The 20,735-nt window shown below is 32.4% G+C and overlaps 5 protein-coding genes across 5 annotated transcripts; all 5 read left to right on the forward strand.

Moving 5' to 3' along the window:
• Positions 1 to 2,482: 2,482 nt before the first annotated feature.
• LOC122533846 (odorant receptor 67c-like) lies at positions 2,483 to 4,791 on the forward strand. Its single transcript, XM_043663942.1, has 8 exons — positions 2,483 to 2,590; positions 2,652 to 2,769; positions 3,001 to 3,262; positions 3,574 to 3,687; positions 3,767 to 3,857; positions 4,233 to 4,366; positions 4,502 to 4,634; positions 4,718 to 4,791. Exons 1-8 carry the CDS (start codon positions 2,522 to 2,524, stop codon positions 4,763 to 4,765), a joined length of 969 nt encoding a protein of 322 aa, XP_043519877.1. The 5' UTR covers positions 2,483 to 2,521; the 3' UTR covers positions 4,766 to 4,791.
• A 1,470-nt stretch (positions 4,792 to 6,261) lies between these two features.
• LOC122533841 (odorant receptor 22a-like) lies at positions 6,262 to 9,123 on the forward strand. The gene is made up of 9 exons (XM_043663936.1): positions 6,262 to 6,469; positions 6,616 to 6,732; positions 6,798 to 6,915; positions 7,145 to 7,406; positions 7,745 to 7,867; positions 7,950 to 8,040; positions 8,540 to 8,673; positions 8,809 to 8,941; positions 9,019 to 9,123. The coding sequence occupies exons 1-9, from the start codon at positions 6,314 to 6,316 to the stop codon at positions 9,064 to 9,066; spliced, it is 1,182 nt and encodes a 393-aa protein (XP_043519871.1). The 5' UTR covers positions 6,262 to 6,313; the 3' UTR covers positions 9,067 to 9,123.
• Positions 9,124 to 12,134: 3,011 nt separating this feature from the next.
• LOC122533843 lies at positions 12,135 to 14,923 on the forward strand. The gene is made up of 9 exons (XM_043663939.1): positions 12,135 to 12,284; positions 12,601 to 12,717; positions 12,787 to 12,904; positions 12,994 to 13,258; positions 13,338 to 13,457; positions 13,887 to 13,977; positions 14,052 to 14,185; positions 14,552 to 14,684; positions 14,755 to 14,923. The coding sequence occupies exons 1-9, from the start codon at positions 12,135 to 12,137 to the stop codon at positions 14,800 to 14,802; spliced, it is 1,176 nt and encodes a 391-aa protein (XP_043519874.1). The 3' UTR covers positions 14,803 to 14,923.
• A 2,872-nt stretch (positions 14,924 to 17,795) lies between these two features.
• LOC122533848 lies at positions 17,796 to 18,281 on the forward strand. The gene is made up of 2 exons (XM_043663945.1): positions 17,796 to 18,028; positions 18,108 to 18,281. The coding sequence occupies exons 1-2, from the start codon at positions 17,799 to 17,801 to the stop codon at positions 18,268 to 18,270; spliced, it is 393 nt and encodes a 130-aa protein (XP_043519880.1). The 5' UTR covers positions 17,796 to 17,798; the 3' UTR covers positions 18,271 to 18,281.
• Positions 18,282 to 18,718: 437 nt separating this feature from the next.
• LOC122533849 lies at positions 18,719 to 19,738 on the forward strand. Its single transcript, XM_043663946.1, has 4 exons — positions 18,719 to 18,750; positions 18,825 to 18,958; positions 19,321 to 19,453; positions 19,519 to 19,738. Exons 1-4 carry the CDS (start codon positions 18,742 to 18,744, stop codon positions 19,564 to 19,566), a joined length of 324 nt encoding a protein of 107 aa, XP_043519881.1. The 5' UTR covers positions 18,719 to 18,741; the 3' UTR covers positions 19,567 to 19,738.
• The last annotated feature ends 997 nt before the right edge of the window (positions 19,739 to 20,735 follow it).

Raw genomic sequence — 20,735 nt, forward strand, 5'->3', positions numbered from 1 at the left:
TTTATGATGTTCCTAAATATTCGAAGTATTCAGAAATCTAAAACTTCCACAACGCCTATCTAAAACAATTGAATCATTAATTTGTTAATTAGTGCGTAAACATGCATTGTGAATTGTCTTAGTCTCGTTTACTGACTCTGTGCATTGAAATAGAAATGAAGTGCTTGGAACGTAAATGACTTTCTTCTTCAACACGTCGCTACAGCATTTACTCAGTTATTTTTGTAGCCTAATCAGTGTTAGTGCAAAGTGTGTTTGCCAAGATGTCGTAAACGTCAGTGCAATGGCAGAACTTGTGAGACGGAAGAGTCAGGAATTCACGAATCTAAGATGGGCCAAATTTCATTTTGTAATTTTCGGTTTAATAATCGGTGAGTAACATGATTTAAGTTTCTTGAGTACAGTAAATTGTCATATTCATACACAATATTTCTACTGTTATTCCTGTTGGTATTTTATGATTAGTTCAGTCAAAATATGTACTGTGTAATTAGTTTAGTTAAAATATGTATTAAATTCCTTTTTAATTTATTATACTTTCAATTTACTACACTAGACATCAATTGAAACGTAAAAGTCGTGCATTTAGTATTAAAGAATTGTTTGTAGTCTATTGAAATTTTCATAAAGCTGATCTTAAATAATACGAAGTTCTCCAAAACCGCTGAATTGTTATGTTCATGAATGAATTCAACGTAATCTTAAAGAATGAAGTCTATCCCTCGTGTTGACTCTATAAAATGTCCTTTACAATTTTTTTTCAATATTACCATTGAACGAGAAGGAAAAAGTAAGAAAATCCTGACAATTCGTCATGGAAATTCAAGGTCCCATAAAATGGCGTAGGGAATCAGCAAGTTTTAAGAGAACTCGTTGTAAAGACGAGACTACTTCAACCTTAGGGGAGATCTAGTCATGAGAAATTTTTAATTTAATTTTATCACCGTTACTGTAGAACACTTAAACTTTAATTAACAGACTTACACTGTGGTTATAATGAACGTAATGGCCACCCTCTCGCATATATCTTGTGACAATTGTTTTTCATATTTATCAATGATAATTAACCTTCCTTGTTGCACATATATTCTACAGTAATCTTTATTCATATCTGAATACAAATTTATTGTGGTCATAGATTTCATGTATAACTAAGTAATACATGAAAATTAATTTTACGAATGATTTTATTGTTTATGACTAGATATCAGCGGTGGAAGTGGGAGCAACGTACTTCACGTTTTGCGCGTTCACTGTTGTTCAGTTGGTTAGTGACTTATATACATAACGTCATATACGACAAAAATTTGGATGTCTGGTCTATCCTAATTAGGCATCTTAGGTTTATATATATATACTTCGTCTGTATCAGCTCAGTATTAGCTATCGCCAATGTACACGTACTTGCGTAGCCAATTCTCGGAGCATATGCGAATGAATATTGTTTATTACTTGAATAACAAAGTAACGTAAGTAACTGAGAAACTATGACAAAATGAAAATCAATTCAGTGTTACATACTTGAATTTTAATTATTTCTGTCTAATAACATGGAAATACAGAGATCATGTCCATTAAATTTCTCTCTAACAATTCGAAAATAAAGACATATATACATAACTTCAAGTATAAGAATAATTTGATTGTATTTTTATTAACATGCTACTTTTTACAGTAATATCTAAATCTGTGGATCATATTTATGATTATTCTTTTTGTACTTAACACTATATTGTTGAATTTCACAGTCAGCTTGCAGCTAACACGATATCCTTTCTATGCATCAAACGCACGAAAATATTTCATTTGAGAAACTCTTATGCTTGAGACAATTGGTAATGGAATATACTGGCTGACTGATACTGCTCGCATGAAAGCAAAAAGCGATTCACCAATATAGACAGTAATTACAATACGAAGCGTACACATCTTAGAATTAATTTTTCATATTCTGCATATGAATCCACTCAGCCACTTATCGCGCTGCAATTCTAATCGATATTTCAACGTTTTCCGCAAGTAATGATAAAAAAAAATATAAGGAGAGAAGTAAACATCCTTTTCTTTTATCGTCCATGTGAATAATAAAACGATTTCACTTTTCATATTAAATAAATAATGCCTTTTATTGCACGTTGCTCTACTTTTGTTGAGGGTTGTACGTACGTTTCGATTTATCGGGCTGCAGTCTTCACAGTTTCACTATGAACTGGCAAACAGTTGACGACCAATATTTCAGCGATATGCGATTTTTCGCGAAGGCAGTCGGTTTGTGGCCACATCAGGGAAGATTTGCTAAATTGACTATACGAATTATTACATTTCTTGTGATCATTGTTACCTTTTCAACCGAGGTATTTTTTTTTTTTTTTCCCTTTGTGACGAATGATGTCCTTCGTACAATAGAATTTTTGATGTGAATAAAAATGTGAAATCGTAATGAGAATGAACGTAATTTCTCTATACGTTATAGATATCGCGGGTAATAGTATTTTACAGTACGGATGTGCTGTTGGATGAGATGGTGTATATGGATATAGCTATAAGCATTTTCGTAAAACAATATCATTACATCCTGAATGAGAAGAAGGTGAAGAGCCGATAAAAAACTGAAATATCTTCGATAATTATCCTTTTCTCTAAAATTGTAGATAAGGGATCTTTTAAACGAAATCGTGATCGACCGCCTGACGAAATACCCGAAGGAAGAACTGGAAATTTTGGATATGTATTATAACAAGGCGAAATTCATCTGCACCATATATAAAGGTAATAAAAGAGAAGAATAAATTGTTACATTACAGAAACCACCACAGAGACAATCAGCAACGGGAGTTGACAAATTATTCTGTTAAAAATTTTTTATACATTCAGAAGTTTTTTTATGGATATTGTAAAATACATTCTTCGAAGAATAATGTCTCATTATTGAAATTGCCGAGGTATATCTGTTATAAATAATTATTATTCCATTTTACACTTTGTTCTCCTTGTGTTTAGGTATCTTGAAATTTACCGCAGTGGGGTACATCTCTTTACCGGCAATACCTTCTCTTCTGAATATCATAAAACCTCTGAACGAGTCACGAGGCCGCGAATTAGTCTACCCGGCTTATTATTTCGTTGATGAACAACGATATTATTTTCCCATAATAACGCATATGGTAATGGCAGTAATAGTATTAAACGTTGTATATATGGCCAGTGACATCAGTTTGATTTATATCATACATCATGCTTGCTCCTTGTTATCAATCAGCGGGTGAGTACGGTTTCTTTTACACTTAGAGAACCGCGTGACAGACATCGATAAAACGAAGAGAGGAGTATTTCGATTGGCGTTCATATTTGATACTGGAGAAGTGAAAACAAAGTATAAGGGAAATAGAGAGAACGCTTGCCCGGATTTTGTAAAACTGGCGCCAATCGCATTATTTCAATAGAGCTCTCATCATTATCTCGGTGTCTAAAATTCATCTATATACATATGATCTATTATTTTATTTTTATTTCGTCTTCTATTTTTAAACACGGATGTTTGACTACATGTGATCAAGATAAAGATATGCACAGATACCAATTCAAACACTCGTTCGATGAGGTGAGTCGATGTGACGAAAAGGACAACGACGTACGGCAGAAAGCGAATGTGTACCGAGCCATCAACGGACACAAAAGAGCTGTCGAGTCAGTATCGTTGCATATTACATAATAATCAATAAACTTGTATATGACAGATTTGTTTTTATACCGTTTGCCACGTTAGATTCGTGAATAAAGTCAACGACTGCTATACGCATTACTTCTTGCTACTCTTGGGCCTAATAATCGTAGCATTCACATCCAGTTTCGTGAGGGTAGGTTTCAATCCACTAACAAAAATTTTATTGCGCATTTTTATCACAAAAATTGGGAAACACATGTTGAACTTTAATTGACAGATACGATTTGCATTATGGTTACAATAAATACAAGGAACAGAGTTATCAATGATAATGTTTCTGTTGCATGCGTATTCTACAATAACTTGTTCTTTGTTGTATAAAATGGTGGTCAATTTTTCAGTTTTTAATCCACTAAACAATGTATTAAGCATTTTCAGCAGAGATGTACATATGTATATATGTATCTGATGTATGACGTGTGGTTCGGTGCACAATTTGTTGAGCGTACGTCGTTTAATTAATGCGTGAAAATTAATGTAATGAATTGTTTTTATTTTCTGCGTATAGTTGTCGATGATGGAAAAAGGATTCAATTACTACGTATTTTGCTTATTCACTTTTGCCCAACTGTTTCATCTGTTCTTTCTGATGTCTTTGGGGCAATTTGTGATCAATGTCCACGACGAAGTCTATCAATCAATGTAAGATCGATAAACATTGTTAGACAATTTCAATTTACTTTCAATAATTTCAATTGCTAGATTAGCTGTAAGAATTTCACTGCTTCAATAACACATTCCATTCAAGTCAATCTCACAATAAAATACGATATACAGATACGAAGCCAAGTGGTACAATGGTGCGTCGAAAACGCAATTGTTGTACGTACTGGTGTTGCGAAAATGTTTAAATTCGCCTGCACTAACAGGTGAAGGATTGATCCCTTTGAATTTCTATAGCTTCGTACAGGTTAGCTTACCAGTCCCGCAGAGTATTGTTTTCAAAAAATAACTGATCACGAATATGATTCATTAACGATTAATTTCTTTCAGGTCCTAAAATTATCTTTTTCATATTACACGGTGTTTAGCTCTCAGTAGTTTGAAGAAAAAATAATGAATGAAGTACTTTAAATAGCTCGAGTACTTTAAATAGCTGATAATAGTACTTATTATAACTAGTGTACGTCTGATAGTCGTTTTTAACATCTGGTATTACAGAGAAAATAAAATATTTCTGTATGATTTCTTTCTTTGCGCTTTCTATTTTTTTCAAATGCAAAAAATCTCGAAATGTCTGAGCGATGCTGTTGATGACGTATTCGTACTTAGGTAAGAATGAAATTTTCGGAGTATTTGCAAATGAAAGTCGTTTTCCGTTTGAATAATATGAGTAATTAGAAAATATTTAATAAAGTATTATATTATAATAAAATATATTTTATCATTAGTGTTTCAGTCACAATAGAAAGTAAGCATCCTTACCTGAACAAATATAAGATACTTCATCTTGACAATCATGAAATAATCAATGCTCAAAAGTTGTATAAAAGATTTAAAAAAGAATAAACAATATAAAATTGATACACGAGAAATACGTATTTATATTTCAGTTGAAAAACGTACTCTACAGTTACAAATTAATATTATAATTAAATTAGCATTAATGTTAGAAATTTACAAAATTGATTATAATTATAATTCATTATAATCAATTGATTAATGATGCCACTGATGACATCATTAATGAACACTGTCTGTATTTTTTTATTCTAATTCCCCTATCGCAATGCAATACTTGCCTAAAACTAGCAAAGATGTGACATGAAAATGCTAAGGTGACAAACATAATGTGACAACAAAAAGTATTGGATGTCCGGTCTATTCTAGTTAATCAATAAGCATCTTATCCATATACTTCGTTTGTATTAATTAGCTCTATTAGCAATATGTATGTACGTACTGACGTAGCAAATGAGAATGAAATACTTGGAGAATTTGCGAACGAATGTTGTTTATTACTTGAATAACACATAAGCAACGACGTAAGTAATTGAGAAACTTTGACAAAATGAAAATCAATTCAGTGTTACATACCTGAATTCTAATTTTTTCTGTGTAACAACATAGAAATGCGCAGACAATGTCCATTAAATTCCATGCACAATACGAAGATGACGACACATACATGACTCCAAGTAAAATAAACTAATAATAAACTCTTCCAATTTGTAGAATTCTTTCTATGCAACACATGAAAATATTTCAATCAAGAAACACTTGTGCTTAAGACAATAGGAAAAGAACATTGGCCGATACTGTTGGTATGAGAGCAAAGAACGAGCAAAGACCAAAATACTACATATCAATTATTTCACAATATGAAGCGAATGCATTTCGCAGTTAATTTTTAATATTCTGCCTATGGATTCACTTTACTTAACGTTATTATTCTAATCGATATTCCTCAGTGTTTCGCAAATAATAGTATGGAAAATGTAGAAGGAGGAGAAAACATCGTTTCTTATATTGACCGTACGTACAATAAAACGATTTCACTTTTCACGTTAAATAAATAATTGTCTCTTATTGCACGCTTTACTTTTGCTGAGGATCGTATGTACATTTCAATATCCGACTACACATTCTATGACTATGAGTTGGCAGACAGTTGAAGATCAATATCTCAGAGACAACAAATTTTTCGCGCAGTTAGTCGGTGTGTGGCCATATCAGGAAAGGTTCACTAAATTTTCTATACGGCTTGTTATATTTGTTTTAGTCATTATTGCCCTTGCAACCCAGGTATTATTTTTTTCTTCCATACATTTCTTAAAATGTGACAGATGATATTTTTCGCCTGTGACGTTTTATGCTCTAAAACTTTTCGACGTAATATATATGTGACAACTGGCACACCGCAATGAAAGTGATTTTTTTATACGTTACAGGCATCTCGGGTAATAGTATCTTATAGTATAGACGCGCTGATGGATGAAGTGGTGTATCTAGTTATAACTGTAACAGTTCCAATTAAACAGTATAACTACATCCTGAATGAGAAGAAGGTGAAACATTGACATTTTACAATAATTCCGATAAGTATTCCTATTCTTAAAATTGCCTATTGTAGCTGGAAGAACTTTTAAGAGAAATTGTGTTCGATCATCTGATGGAACGACCGAAGAAGGAAATGGAAATTTTGGACACATACTACAGGAAGGCGCTAATATTTTCTTTTATATATAAAGGTAATAAAAAGAATGAACAAATTATTACATTACCTACTAAACTAATACCGGAGTATTAACCACCAACGTGTTGCCCTGATATCACGTCTCCTACTAATATTGTTGATCCACATCAATGTTGTTCCACACACTTTTTTAAGAGTACTATCTTAAGATCATTGAAATCGCCGACGTATGTTCGATATATAAAATTATTATTTTATTTTACACGTTACTCCTTTGTATTTAGCCAGTATATCCACATCAGCCTTGACGTTTATCCTCATACCGGCCATACCACCTATTTTGAACATCATAGCTCCCCTGAACGAGTCACGGGGCCGCGAATTCGTCTACCCCGCTTATTTTTTCGTTGATGAACAACGATATTATTATCCTATACTGGTGAATATGATAATATCAGCACTAGTACTTGCGTCTGTATATATCGCCTGTGATGTAAATTTGATACATCTCATACATCATGGGTGTGCTTTGTTGGCCATCAGCGGGTGAGTATACTTTAGTACTGTGCATGTTCTTTGCCCTTTTCATTATATAATGTTGGAAAAGAAGAAACACGTAAGAAGAACGAAATAAGAATGAAACTGAGTCAAATGATTAATCCCGTTCGGAGAATTTATTTGTAGCACAAAATGAAATTGCTTGAATTTCGAAAAATTTGCATTTTCACAAGAACTTTTCTCGTTATCTCCAGACTTGCCTAAAATTCATTCCTATAAATATCATCCATCTTCTATTCTCTATATTTTCCACTATTTCTAAACACGAAACATTGATTACATGTAATAAAAAGAAAAAAAAAGAACAAAAAAAAAAATATGCACAGATATCGTTTCAAGCACGCGTTAGACGATGTGAATCTATATGATGAAAAGTACAACGATGCGTTAATGCATGAAGCTTACGCGAAGGTGTGCCGATCTATCGAAGGTCACAAAAGAGCTGTCGAGTTAGTACCGCTGTATATTATATAATGAGCACCAAACATCTTGTGCATGCTCGATATTTTATACATTTTTTTGTCACATTAGATACGTGGAGAAAATCGACGCCTGCTACGTGCATTATTTCTTCGTACTATTGGGCATAATAATCACAGCATTCACATCTACTTTTATTAGGGTGAGTCAAACAAAATGCGCTAACAAAAAATTGAATTGCTCAAGTTTAATCACTATTATTGAAAGTCACAATTTAGATTTTAATTAGAAAATACGATTTGCGTTACGGTCACAATGAATGCAAGTGCAAACTTTTAAATGCTTTGGGACACTTTTTATTTTTTTATATTCGTTATATAAATAATCAAATTTCTCAGTAAAATAAATACATAATCTACGATGCAACTATGACATCTTATAATTATAAATATAATACTATTACAATTATAATACATATATATTATATTATTATCTTTTCACGAACTCTTTGCTATATGAGATACTATTCTTCTTTGCCAGTTTTTAAACGAATGTTACGAATATATAGGCAGAAGTATTTAAATATATAATATTTATTTGAGCGGTATTAGTCGATGATCATTGTGATCGTAGAACATACACTGTTTAGATACATGAAAATTAATATAATAAATGATTTTATTTTATTTTTATGTGATTAGTTATCGACGATGGAAATGGATACCAGATACTTCACGTTTTGTATATTCACTTTTGCGCAACTGGTCCATCTGTTATTTCTGACGATTATGGGTCAAATTGTGGAAAATTCCAACAACGAAGTTTCTCATAAAATGTAAGATCGATAAACAGTATTGTAGAATATTTTCAATTTTAGTACGTTTGAAACAAGATGTAGGCATTCATTCAAAAACGTGTTCCAGTTAAGCTGATTTTATTAATTAAATTCACGGTACCATTTAATATATAGATACGAAGCCAATTGGTATACTGGTTCATCGAGAACGCAGTTATTGTACGTACTGGTGTTGCGAAAATGTTTAAATCCACCTGCGCTATCAGGTGGAGGATTGGTCCCTTTAAATTTGTTCAGCTTCGTGCAGGTTAGATTACTTTCGCAGAACACCTAGATATTGCTTTCAGAAAATAATTGATTCAATAACTATTCATTCCTTTTCAGGTTCTCAAAGCATCTTTTTCGTATTTCACAGTTTTTAGGTCTGCATAATTCGAAGAGAAAGTAATTCGGACTGCAAGCTTTAATGTACTTAGACAACTGACGTTAGTATTTATGTCAGTACAATTGGTTAATACATTTTCTTCTTTTTTTTTTTCTTTTGAATTCGAAATATGTAATTATTATTAACATTTGATATTACATAGAAAGTACAGTATTTCTTTCACTACGCTTTCTCTTTTATCAATGGTACATATACATACATATATATATATATACGTATGTTTGCAACAAAGTGTCAAGTTCGAGTTTAGTAGACAAAGAAATTTCAACAACAGATATATAATAAAATCTGCAACACTGTTTATATTATTTTATTTTAACTCCCCTATTGCCGATAATATTACAGTACAGTACTTGCTTAAATCCACAGCTAGGATGTAACTAGGATGTTCGATCTATCCTAATTAGCCAATGATTGCATCTTATATATATGTATACTTCGTATTGATTAGCTAATGAGAATGAAATTCTCTCGGAGCATATGCGAATGAATATTGTTCATAACTTGAATAATGTAAGTAACGTAAATAAGCGAGAAACATTGACAAAATAAAAATTGATTCAATTCTAATTACTTGAATTTTACTTCTGTCTAATAACATGAGAATGCGCAGATTATGTCCATTAAATTTCATGCACAATACGAAGATGACGACGTGTATGTGACTCCAAGTAAAATAATAACTTGCTTTTATTTTTATTCGTGTGCTATTTTTTTACAGTAATATGTGGATCTAAATATGTGGATCATTTATGATTATTACTTTCATACTTGACATATTATTGAATTTCACAGTCAGCTTGTAAAACTATATGCCTCAGGTATTTATATAAATCTGAACGAAAATGTAAGCTCTTCCAATTTGTAGAACTCTTTCTATGCGTCGCACAGACGAAAATATTTCAATCAAGAAACACTTGTGCTTGAGACAATAGGAAAAGGAGAACATTGGCCGATACTGTTGGTATGAGAGCAAAGGACGATTCAACAAAGTACCACACATCAATTATTTTACAGTATAAAGAATATACATCTCACAATTTTTCATATTCTGCATATGGTTCCACTAATACATTTATCGCACTGAATTTCTCTAAACGATATTTCAACGTTCTCCGCAAGTAATGATATGGAAAATGTTAAGGGCAGAAGAAAATTTTCATTAGATTCTATTTCATCACTGATGTTCATATAAATTTTGAAAATGCATAAAATCCGCAATTTAGTTATCAATAAAAATTAACGATAGTGGGAAATTTGTTCGATTACTTTCAATCATTTTCGACATTGAAATACAACATTTTTTAAACAATTTCATCTATTCAAAAATCTCTCAAAAATTATTTAAATTCTATGTGTCAATCGCTTGCATAATTTTAGTTACAATGAGGAAAATTGAAAAATTGGGATTATTTATAACTAAACAAAACGTTTACATACACGAATTCGTCAAGGATGAAATAGTTTACTTATTAGGTTGTGTAGTAAATTCGTTTGCATCATTACGATGAAATTAATATTACAAGGTTGACTATTCATTACAAGTGAATTAAATAACTTTGGAAGTCTTTTCTTTTTATGAAAAAATTGTTTGTATATAATACATATTTCTGCGTTCCTCGAATTACATAACTATTGTCTGTAAATAATACGAAATGATTAACAATTGAATGTCAATAGATATTTCAACAAACTTAAATCGTTCATCAATCGTAAGTTCAATATTTTCAATTTCATAATAAATGATTGTTTTAACATTTTAAATATTCCACATTAAATTTCATATTATTATTCATTTCACATTTATTGTGTTTGTCTTCTTTCTATTGGCAAATATAAGTAATATTTATCTATGTTATATGTTCCTGTATTCACTAAGTTGTTCACCGAATTTTTTATGATACATACTTTCAATATCCTCAAAAACCTAACACCGAAAAGGAAACGAATTTATTACACAATATAATATAATAACTGAAGTCCCTGCAAAAAGAGTACGTAAGAGTGAAGTAGTTTTTAAAAGTGATTCACGATGAACTTTAATTATTTTACAGAGTAGATATTATTATACTGAATTACTATTTATGGAAAGAATATTATATCACGGGATCTGAAAGATCAATGTCATGCTACATTTGAGTGGTTGTCGACTAAGATATACGAACTTTATAAAATTCAATTTTCATAGATATGTGCTACAATGTGCATCCAAAAATTCAGGTGTTACGACAAAATTTAATATCTCCCCGTATAACAGCCGGCAGAATAATCCAACTGGATGCAGAAGTAATGTATCAATCATGTTACCTTCTTAGTAATTACAATATACACGCTGGAACGATGTTGGTGTATTTTAGGTAGTGAAACTTTGCTTTTCATATTACACAGAATTAAGATCTTCATGAACAAAGATATGGAGTGTGATTTATTAACATTTATTAACACAGAATTCAACGTATTATTCACATTATCGAGAACGACAATGTTATCGAGCAATGTTGTGAAAATGTCTACACAATGTTATTCTAATATTATCTGAAAGTATAGCCCACATTTAAATAATGCAGAATTAAATATTTAAAAAGTAATGCTTCTATTTCTATTTGCAACTTCAATTTCAATATGTCCACCAGTTTGGGAGATTTTCACGCGACACTGACTTCTGGTTTTTGCACTGAACGAATCTATCACCAGGCATCCAACGGATTCACATTTTCAGAGGCTACAACTTATCGTGAGTCACTTCATCTAATTGCGAATGTATGTGATACAAAGCAGACCACTTTAGTTGTCACATCATGCCACGATCAATACTAAACGAATATGTCAGTTTCAATGTACCCTTCAGTATACCCTCATTCAATTGCTGTTGATTAAATATTCACAATGTTTTACATTCGCTGCAATAATGTAGGTCTATTGTTAACAGTAATTTCTGAAATGGAAGCACTCTGTCGCAAATACATCATTAATGTACACGCAAAAGTGCATTTACATTATCAGATAGATGTAAAAATACATGTAGAACTACATTTTGCACAGTAGACTTTGTATCATGAACAGAGCAACACTAGAGAAGCGACATTTAAACATCACAAAAAGTTTCGCCAAGTTAGGTGGGATTTGGCCGAATCAAAATAAATTCGTAAAAGTCATTTTGTGGGCTGTGGTTGATATTTCAATGGTATCGTCCATGATAGTACAGGTACGTGTTTACTAATTCACATCACGATCCACTAATGCTTCGCAAGGAGTAAGGAAACCGCAGATTATTTCGCGATTCTAAGTGAATAATTGAAATGCAGAGTATGAAAATTTGATCGACGAGGAAATCGCAATAATATCGAAATAATCAGGATATTATATAAATTTCATTAATTTCATTATATAGATTTTATAAATTTATTATATAAATTATACAAATTTAGATCATGAGAAATTACATTTATATATTTTCAAGCTACATATGGATGTAAAATTCTCAAGCAAATAAAGATGGATATGTTAAACGTTTATTTCAGACTGCGAGGATTATACGTATAGGAACGCTGGATGTCGTGATAGAGCAGTCATCTCTAATAGGGGCAGCGATTCTAATGATAATTAAACACGGTAACTATATATTGAACGCGACAAAGGTAAGAAACTATTTGCCAATTTTCGCAAGACAAATTTTCTCTGTAATTACAATCGAACGAACATTACAGCTTGAGAACCTTCTGAACGACATGTCCGAAGATTGGGCGACTAATCGATTGAAAGAAGAATTCGAGATCATGACGACGTACGCTAATAGAGGAAGCTTCCTGGCTAAATTCTACTTCGGTATATCGATCGACATTTTATAATTTTAATTTAATTAAATGACATACGACTTTAATTTAATTAAACGGCAGCAAATGATTTACTTTCAGCAAACGCGGGCGTATGTGCATTACTTTTCATTCAAATGCCATGGTCGGCGCGTCTGTTTCACATGATAAGACAACAGAATACGTCGCCACCAGTGACATACTCTATACCAGGTTACTATTTCGTCGAGGATGACCGTGAATATTACTATTACATTCAACTACACCTGGCCCTTTGTATATACGTCGTGCTCGTTGTGTTCATCTCTTGTGACACACTTTACATGGTCCTGGTGCAGCATGGTTGTGGACAGCTAACCGTGGCCGGGTAAACGACTGAAAACTACCCCATGAGTGAATCGAAGGAAATAATTCAGATTCTTTTGAAAAATTCGCACTGTTTGCAGATATCGCTTCAAAAACGCAGTCAAGAAAAATTCTTTTATTGCAAAATATTCCGAAACGAAGGCAAAGGAAATACATGAAAGTGTATGGTATTCCATACAAGGCCATCAAAGGGCTATAACGTCAGTATTACTCAGGGATTGTATCAGTTATTGTCAGAATTAAAAACACAGTTACAGAGGAAAAATTCGTACTTTAGCATGATGATTACATTATCAAATTATTGTTCAATCTGCATGATGAAACCGTTTTGTAACTATGCTAGTATTCATTAACCAACATGAAAAACATTTTGCCTCATTTCAATCATTGTCATCATTAACATATGACATTTGCTAGTAATCTCATTTCTTCAACAGATCTCTTGAATGTTTATCGATCGTTGTCTTCCGTTTAGAGAAAAATTAATTTTCTCCGGAAATTTATCGATTGTCACTTTTATCTGTGATATCAGTTTCTCATTTCGAATAATATATCTTCTTTTCCATCCGTTTCGCGCAGGAATCTACCTTGACCGGAAAATTTTTTTTTGTTTCCTGATTGCAAGACAGGTTTCTGGAGAAAATTGAGAGTGCACACGTTACGTATCTTTTTTTGACTATGGGCATAATAGTCGTGTGCGTTAGTATTACGATGGTTCAGGTAAGATTCTTTTAATCGAGTCTGTACTAGGTTAAACGTAATTCATCAGAGCATCATTAATTATTCGAAATTAGCTCGCCATGATGGAAGTGTGTTTCGATTTTTACAAGTTTATCGGTTTTCTGCTTGTTCAGCTGTTGCATCTGTGCTTTCTAACGATGCAGGGACAATTCGTTATAAATTCATCCGATGAAATTTATGACACAATGTGAGTAATGATTGTCATCAGGAAATTTCCTTCCTCCCATTTGTCAGACTTGCATGGGTAAAGAACGATGCGAAAAATTGGAAAATTAGAATTATTTATTTCTAGATAAAGATACTTGAAGCATTTTAATTTTGTTCTTCACTGGTTCACAATTATTTCAATTACTCTTAAAGGATTATATATCGTATTATTATCAATAGAAGAAATATTAGATTATCTAATTTTCGGGATAATTTTATATACATCTTTTCAAATAAATGAAAAGAATATATAATTACAATTCCTTGCACTGTCTGCGTCATTTGTACCTCATTTCAATGGATGTCTGCAAAATATAATTTAAAAAATCGTAACGAAATATCGCAGATACGAAGCGTTATGGTACAACACGCATCCAAAAACGCAGGCGTTATACGCATTAGCGTTACGGCGGAGTTTAACTCCACCACGTTTAACTGCCGGCGGATTAATTGAGTTAAATATGGAAAGCTTTTCAGAAGTAACGTATTAATAGTTTTATGGTTAATAATTACAACATATTGGCCAATACAATATTTGCTACATTTCAGGTTCTGAAACTTTGCGCATCATACTACACGGTATTGAAAACAGCATGAACAAAGTGACATCGAAGCTGAAATATTTTCTACAAGTTCCAAACTTCATGACCATGCGATTTATTCATCATACGTAAAACTCATGAGTTTGCGTTCTCAATGTCAGTAAGATTGATGTAATGCTAGCATAACTTCATGAAACTGTTTTAGTATTCACTAAATATTCTACACCGATACTGTAAAAATTAAAAAACAGCTATTTTGTAGAAAGATATTAAGAATATATTGTCAAAAGACAGAGCGCATCCTGCTTAGTACTTTGTCAACGAAAACTAATAACTGATTCTTGATATTCGAAAAGATTTCGGTTAATTTCAATAGTACTCAACATTAACGTATAATATTTCTTAGTAATCTCATTTTTTCAAAAGATTTCTTGAATATTTATCGATCGCTGGCTTTTTCTAAAGATAAATAATTTTCCCTGGAAATTTATCGATTATCATACTTTGTCTGTAATGAAATTAATTATTTATTTCGGATAACACATCTCTTTTTAGCTCTTTTTTACGCAAGTTTCTTTTGTTATCTGGAATCTCTTCCTTTTGTTTCCTAATTGTAAAACAGGTTTCCGGAGAAACTCGAGAACACACACGTTAAGTATCTGTTTTTTGACTATGAGCTTAGTAGTCATGGGCGTTAGTATTAACATGGTCCAGGTAAGACTCTTTTAATCAATTTTGTACGTTTGATACATCAGTACACTATCGATCATTCGAAATTAGATAGCGATGATGGAAGTACGTTTCAATTTTTACGAATTTATCGTTTTCCTGCTTATTTCAATTGTTCGTCAGTGCTTTCTAGCGATGCAGGGACAATTCGTCCGATGAAATTTACGATACAATGTAAGTAATAATAGTCGTGGATATTTTCTTTACTTCTGACATTTATCAAAGACTGGCGTGGGTAAAGAACGATGCGAATAATTGAAAAATTCTAATTATTTATTTCTAGATAATGATACTTGAAGCATTTTAATCAATTTCTTTCTTCACTGGTTCACAATTATTTTCATTATTCTTAGAGGATTCAATTATCGTATTATTATACATAGATGAAATGTCAGATTATCTAATTTTCAGTTCAATTTTATTTTCATCTCCTCAAAAAAATGAAAAGAATATAAAATTACTATTTTTTGCCCTTTCTGCTTTATTTCTACCTCATTTCAATGGATGTTTGCAAAATATAATTTAAAAAATCGTAACGAAATTTGCCGATACGCAGCGTTGTGGTTCAACACGCATCCAGAAACGCAAGCGTTGTACGCCTTAGCGTTACTGCGAAGTTTAACCCCACCTTGTTTAATTGCAGGAGGATTAATACAACTGAACATGCAACGTTCTCAGAAGTAATGTGTTATAATCAATGATGTTACCTTCTTGGTAATTACAATATACACGCTGGAACGATGTTGGTGTATTTTAGGTAGTGAAACTTTGCTTTTCATATTTCACAGTATTAAGATCTTCATGAACAAAGATATGGAGTGTGATTTATTAACATTTATTAACACAGAATTCAACGTATTATTCACTTTATCGAGAACAACCATGTTATCGAGCAATGTTGTGAAAATATCTACTCAATGTTATTCTAATATCATCTGAACGTATAGCCCACATTTAAATAATGCAGAATTAAATATTTAAAAAGTAATGCTTCTATTTTTATTTGCAACTTCAATTTCAGTATGTCCACCATTTTGGGAGATTTCCACGCGACAATGATTTCTGGTTCTTGCACTGAACGAATCTACCACCAGGCATCCAACGGATTCACATTTTCAGAGGCTACCACTTATCGTGAATCACTTCATCTAATTGCGAATGTATGTGATACAAAGCAGACAACTTTAGTTGTCACACTATGCCACGATCAATATCAATATACCATACAGTATACCGTCATGCAATTACTGTTGATTAAATATTCACAATTTTTTACATTCACTGCAATAATGTAGGTCTGTTGTTAACAGTAATTTCTGAAATGGAAGCACTCTGTCGCAGGTACATTATTAATGTACACGGAAAAGTGCAGTTACATTATCAGATAGATGTAAAAATACATGTAGAACTACATTTTGCACAGTAGACTTTGTATCATGAACAGAGCAACACTAGAGAAGCGATTTTTAAAGGTCACAAAAAGTTTCGCCAAGTTAGGTGGGATCTGGCCGAATCAAAATAAATTCGTAAAAGTCATTTTGTGGGCTGTGGTCCATATTTCTATGGTATCGTCCATGATAGCACAGGTACGTGTTTACTAATTCACATCACGATCCACTAATGCTTCGCAAGGAGTAAGGAAACGGCAGATTATTTCGCGATTCTAAGTGAATGATTGAAATGTAGAGTATGAAAATTTGATCGGCGAGGAAATCGCAATAATATCGAAATAATCAGGGTATTATATAAATTTCATTAACTTCATTATATAGATTTTATTAATTTATTATATAAATTATATAAATTTAGATCACGAGAAATTACATTTATATATTTACAAGCTACAGTAAAATTTTCAGGCAAATAAAATGGATATGTTAATCGTTTATTTCAGACTGCGAGGATTATACGTATAGGAACGCTGGATGTCGTGATAGAGCAGTCATCTCTAATAGGGACAGCGATTCTAATGATAATTAAACACGGTAACTATATATTGAACGCGACAGAGGTAAGAAACTATTTGCCAATTTTCGCAAGACAAATTTTCTCTGTAATTACAATCGAACGAACATTACAGCTTGAGAACCTTCTGAACGACATGTCCGAAGATTGGGCGACTAATCGATTGAAAGAAGAATTCGAGATCATGACGACGTACGCTAATAGAGGAAGCTTCCTGGCTAAATTCTACTCCGGTACATCGATCGATATTTTATAATTTTAATTTAAGTAAATGACATACGACTTTAATGTAATTAAACGGCAGGAAACGATTTACTTTCAGCAAACGCGGGTGTATGTGCATTACTTTTCTTTCAAATGCCATGGTCGGCGCGTCTGTTTCACATGTTAAGGCAACAGAATACGTCGCCACCAGTGATATACTCTATACCAGGTTACTATTTCGTCAAGGATGATCGTGAATATTACTATTACATTCAGCTACACCTGGCCCTTTGTATTTACGTCGTGCTCGTTGTGTTGGTCTCTTGTGACACACTTTACATGGTCCTGGTGCAGCATGGTTGTGGACTGCTAACTGTGGCCGGGTAAACGACTGAAAAATGCCCCATGAGTGAATCGATGGAAATAATTCAGATTCTTTTGAAAAATTCGCACTGTTTGCAGATATCGCTTCAAAAACGCAGTCAAGAAGAATTCTTTTATTGCGAAATATTCTGGAACGAAGGCAAAGGAAATGCATGAAAGTGTAAGGTACTCCATACAGGGCCATCAAAGGGCTATAACGTCAGTATTACTCAGGGACTGTACTAGTTATTATCCAAATTAAAATCGCAGTTACAGAGGAAGAATTCGTACTTTAGCATGATGATTACATTATCAAATTATTGTTCATTCTGGATGATGAAACCGTTTTTTAGCTATGCTGGTATTCATTAACGATGATGGAAAAAATTTTGGTTACTCTCAATCATTGTCATCATTAACATGTGATATTTGTTAGAAATCTTATTTTTTCAATAGATCTCTTGAATATATCGATCGTTGTCTTCCGTTTAAACAAAAAATTAATTTTCTCCGGAAATTTATCGATTGTCATTTTTATCTGTGATATCAGTTTCTCATTTCGAACAATATATCTCCTTTCCATCAGTTTCGCGCAAGTTTCTACCTTGACTGGAAAATCTTTTTTTTTTTCGTTTCCTGATTGTAATACAGGTTTCTGGAGAAAATCGAGAACACACACGTCACGTATCTTTTTCTGACTGTCAGCATAATAGCCGTGTGCGTTAGTGTTACGATGGTTCAGGTAAGATTCTATTAATCAACTCTGTACCTGGTTGAACGTAATTCATCAGTGTATTGTTAATTGTTCGAAATTAGATTGCTACGATGGAAATGTGCTTCGATTTATACAAGTTTATCAGTTTCCTGCTTATCTCAATTGTTCATCTGTGCTTTCTAACGATGCAGGGGCAATTCGTCATAAATTCATCCGATGAAATTTACTATACAATGTGAGTAATGGTTGTCATGAAAATGTTCTTTCCTTCCTGTATTTATCAAAGACTCTCGTGGATAAAGGGCGATGCGAAAAATTGAAAAGTTATAATCATTTATTTCTAGATAATGATACTCGAAGCATTTTAATTTTGTTCTTCACAATTATTTTAATTACTCTTAAAGGATTTTATATCCTATTGTTATCCATGGAAGAAATGTTAGATTATCTAATTTTCAGTAGAATTTTACATACATCTTTTCAAAAAAATGAAAAGGATATATAATTACTCTTCTTTACACTGCCTGCGTTATTTGTACCTCATTTCAATGGATGTTTGCAGAATAGAATTTAAAAAATTGTAACGAAATATCGCAGATACGAAGCGTTGTGGTATAACACGCATCCAAAAACGCAAGCGTTGTACGCATTAGCGTTACGGCGAAGTTTAACTCCACCACGTTTAACTGCCGGTGGATTAATTGAGTTAAACATGGAAAGCTTTTCAGAAGTAACGTATTAATGGTCTTATCGTCAATGATTATAACATTTTGGCAAATATTTGCTCCATTTCAGGTTCTGAAGCTTTGCGCATCATACTACACGGTATTGAAAACAGCATGAAGAACGTGACATCGAGGCTGAAGTATTTTCGATGTAAAGGTTATGATCATTCGATTCGTTCATCATACGTTCTCACTGTCAGTGAGGTTGATGTAAAGCTAGCATAACTTCATGAAAGTTTTTTAGCATTCACCGAATGTTGTACACCGGTATTCTACACCGTAAAAAATAGCTATTTTGTAAAAAAATATTAGGAATATATCGTTAGAGGACAGAGCGCATTCTGCTTATTACTTTGTCAACGAAGACTAATAACTGGTTCTTGTTATTCAAAAAGATTTTGGTTAATTTCAATCGTTCTCAACATTAACGTATAATATTTCTTAGTAATCTCATTTTTTCAAAAGATTTCTTGAATATTTATCGATCGCTGGCTTTTTTTAAAGATAAATTAATATTCCCTGGAAATTTAGCGATTATCGTACTATGTCTATTTTTTATTTCGAACATCTCTTTTTCACCCTTTTTTACGCAAGTTTTTTTTGTGACCTGGAATCTTTTCCTTTTGTTTCCTAATTGTGAGACAGGGTTCTGGAGAAATCCGAGAACACGTAACGTATCTTTTTTTAACTATGAGCTTAGTAGTCATGGGCGTTAGTATTAACATGATCCAGGTAAGACTCTTTTAATCAATTTTGTATGTTTGATACATCAGTGCATTATCGATCGTTCGAAATTAGGTCGCCATGATGGAAGTGTGTTTCGATTTTTACAAGTTTATTGGTTTCCTGCTTATCCCAACTGTTTATCAGTGCTTCCCAAGAACGATGCAAGGACAATTCGTCATAAATTTGTTCGACGAAATTCACTATACAATGTGAGTAATGTTTGTCATGAAAACTTTCTTTTCTTCCGGGATTTATCAAAAGGACTTGCATAGGTAAAGAACGATGCGAATAATAGAAAAATTATAATTATTTATTTCTAGATAAAGATACTTGAAGCATTTTCATTAATTTTGTTCTTCACTGGTTCACAATTATTTTGATTACTTTTAAATGATTTTATATGATTTAAATGATTATTTTTAAATGATTTTATATCGTATTATTCTCCATAGAAGAAATACTAGATTATCTAATTTTCAGTTCAATTTTATATTCATACTCTCAGAAAAATGAAAAAGATATATAATTACTATTCCTTGCATTGTCTGCTTTATTTGTACC

The sequence above is a fragment of the Frieseomelitta varia genome, unplaced genomic scaffold, assembly GCF_011392965.1.
Source record: "Frieseomelitta varia isolate USP_RPSP 00005682 unplaced genomic scaffold, Fvar_1.2 scaffold_557, whole genome shotgun sequence".
NCBI lineage: Eukaryota > Metazoa > Arthropoda > Insecta > Hymenoptera > Apidae > Frieseomelitta > Frieseomelitta varia.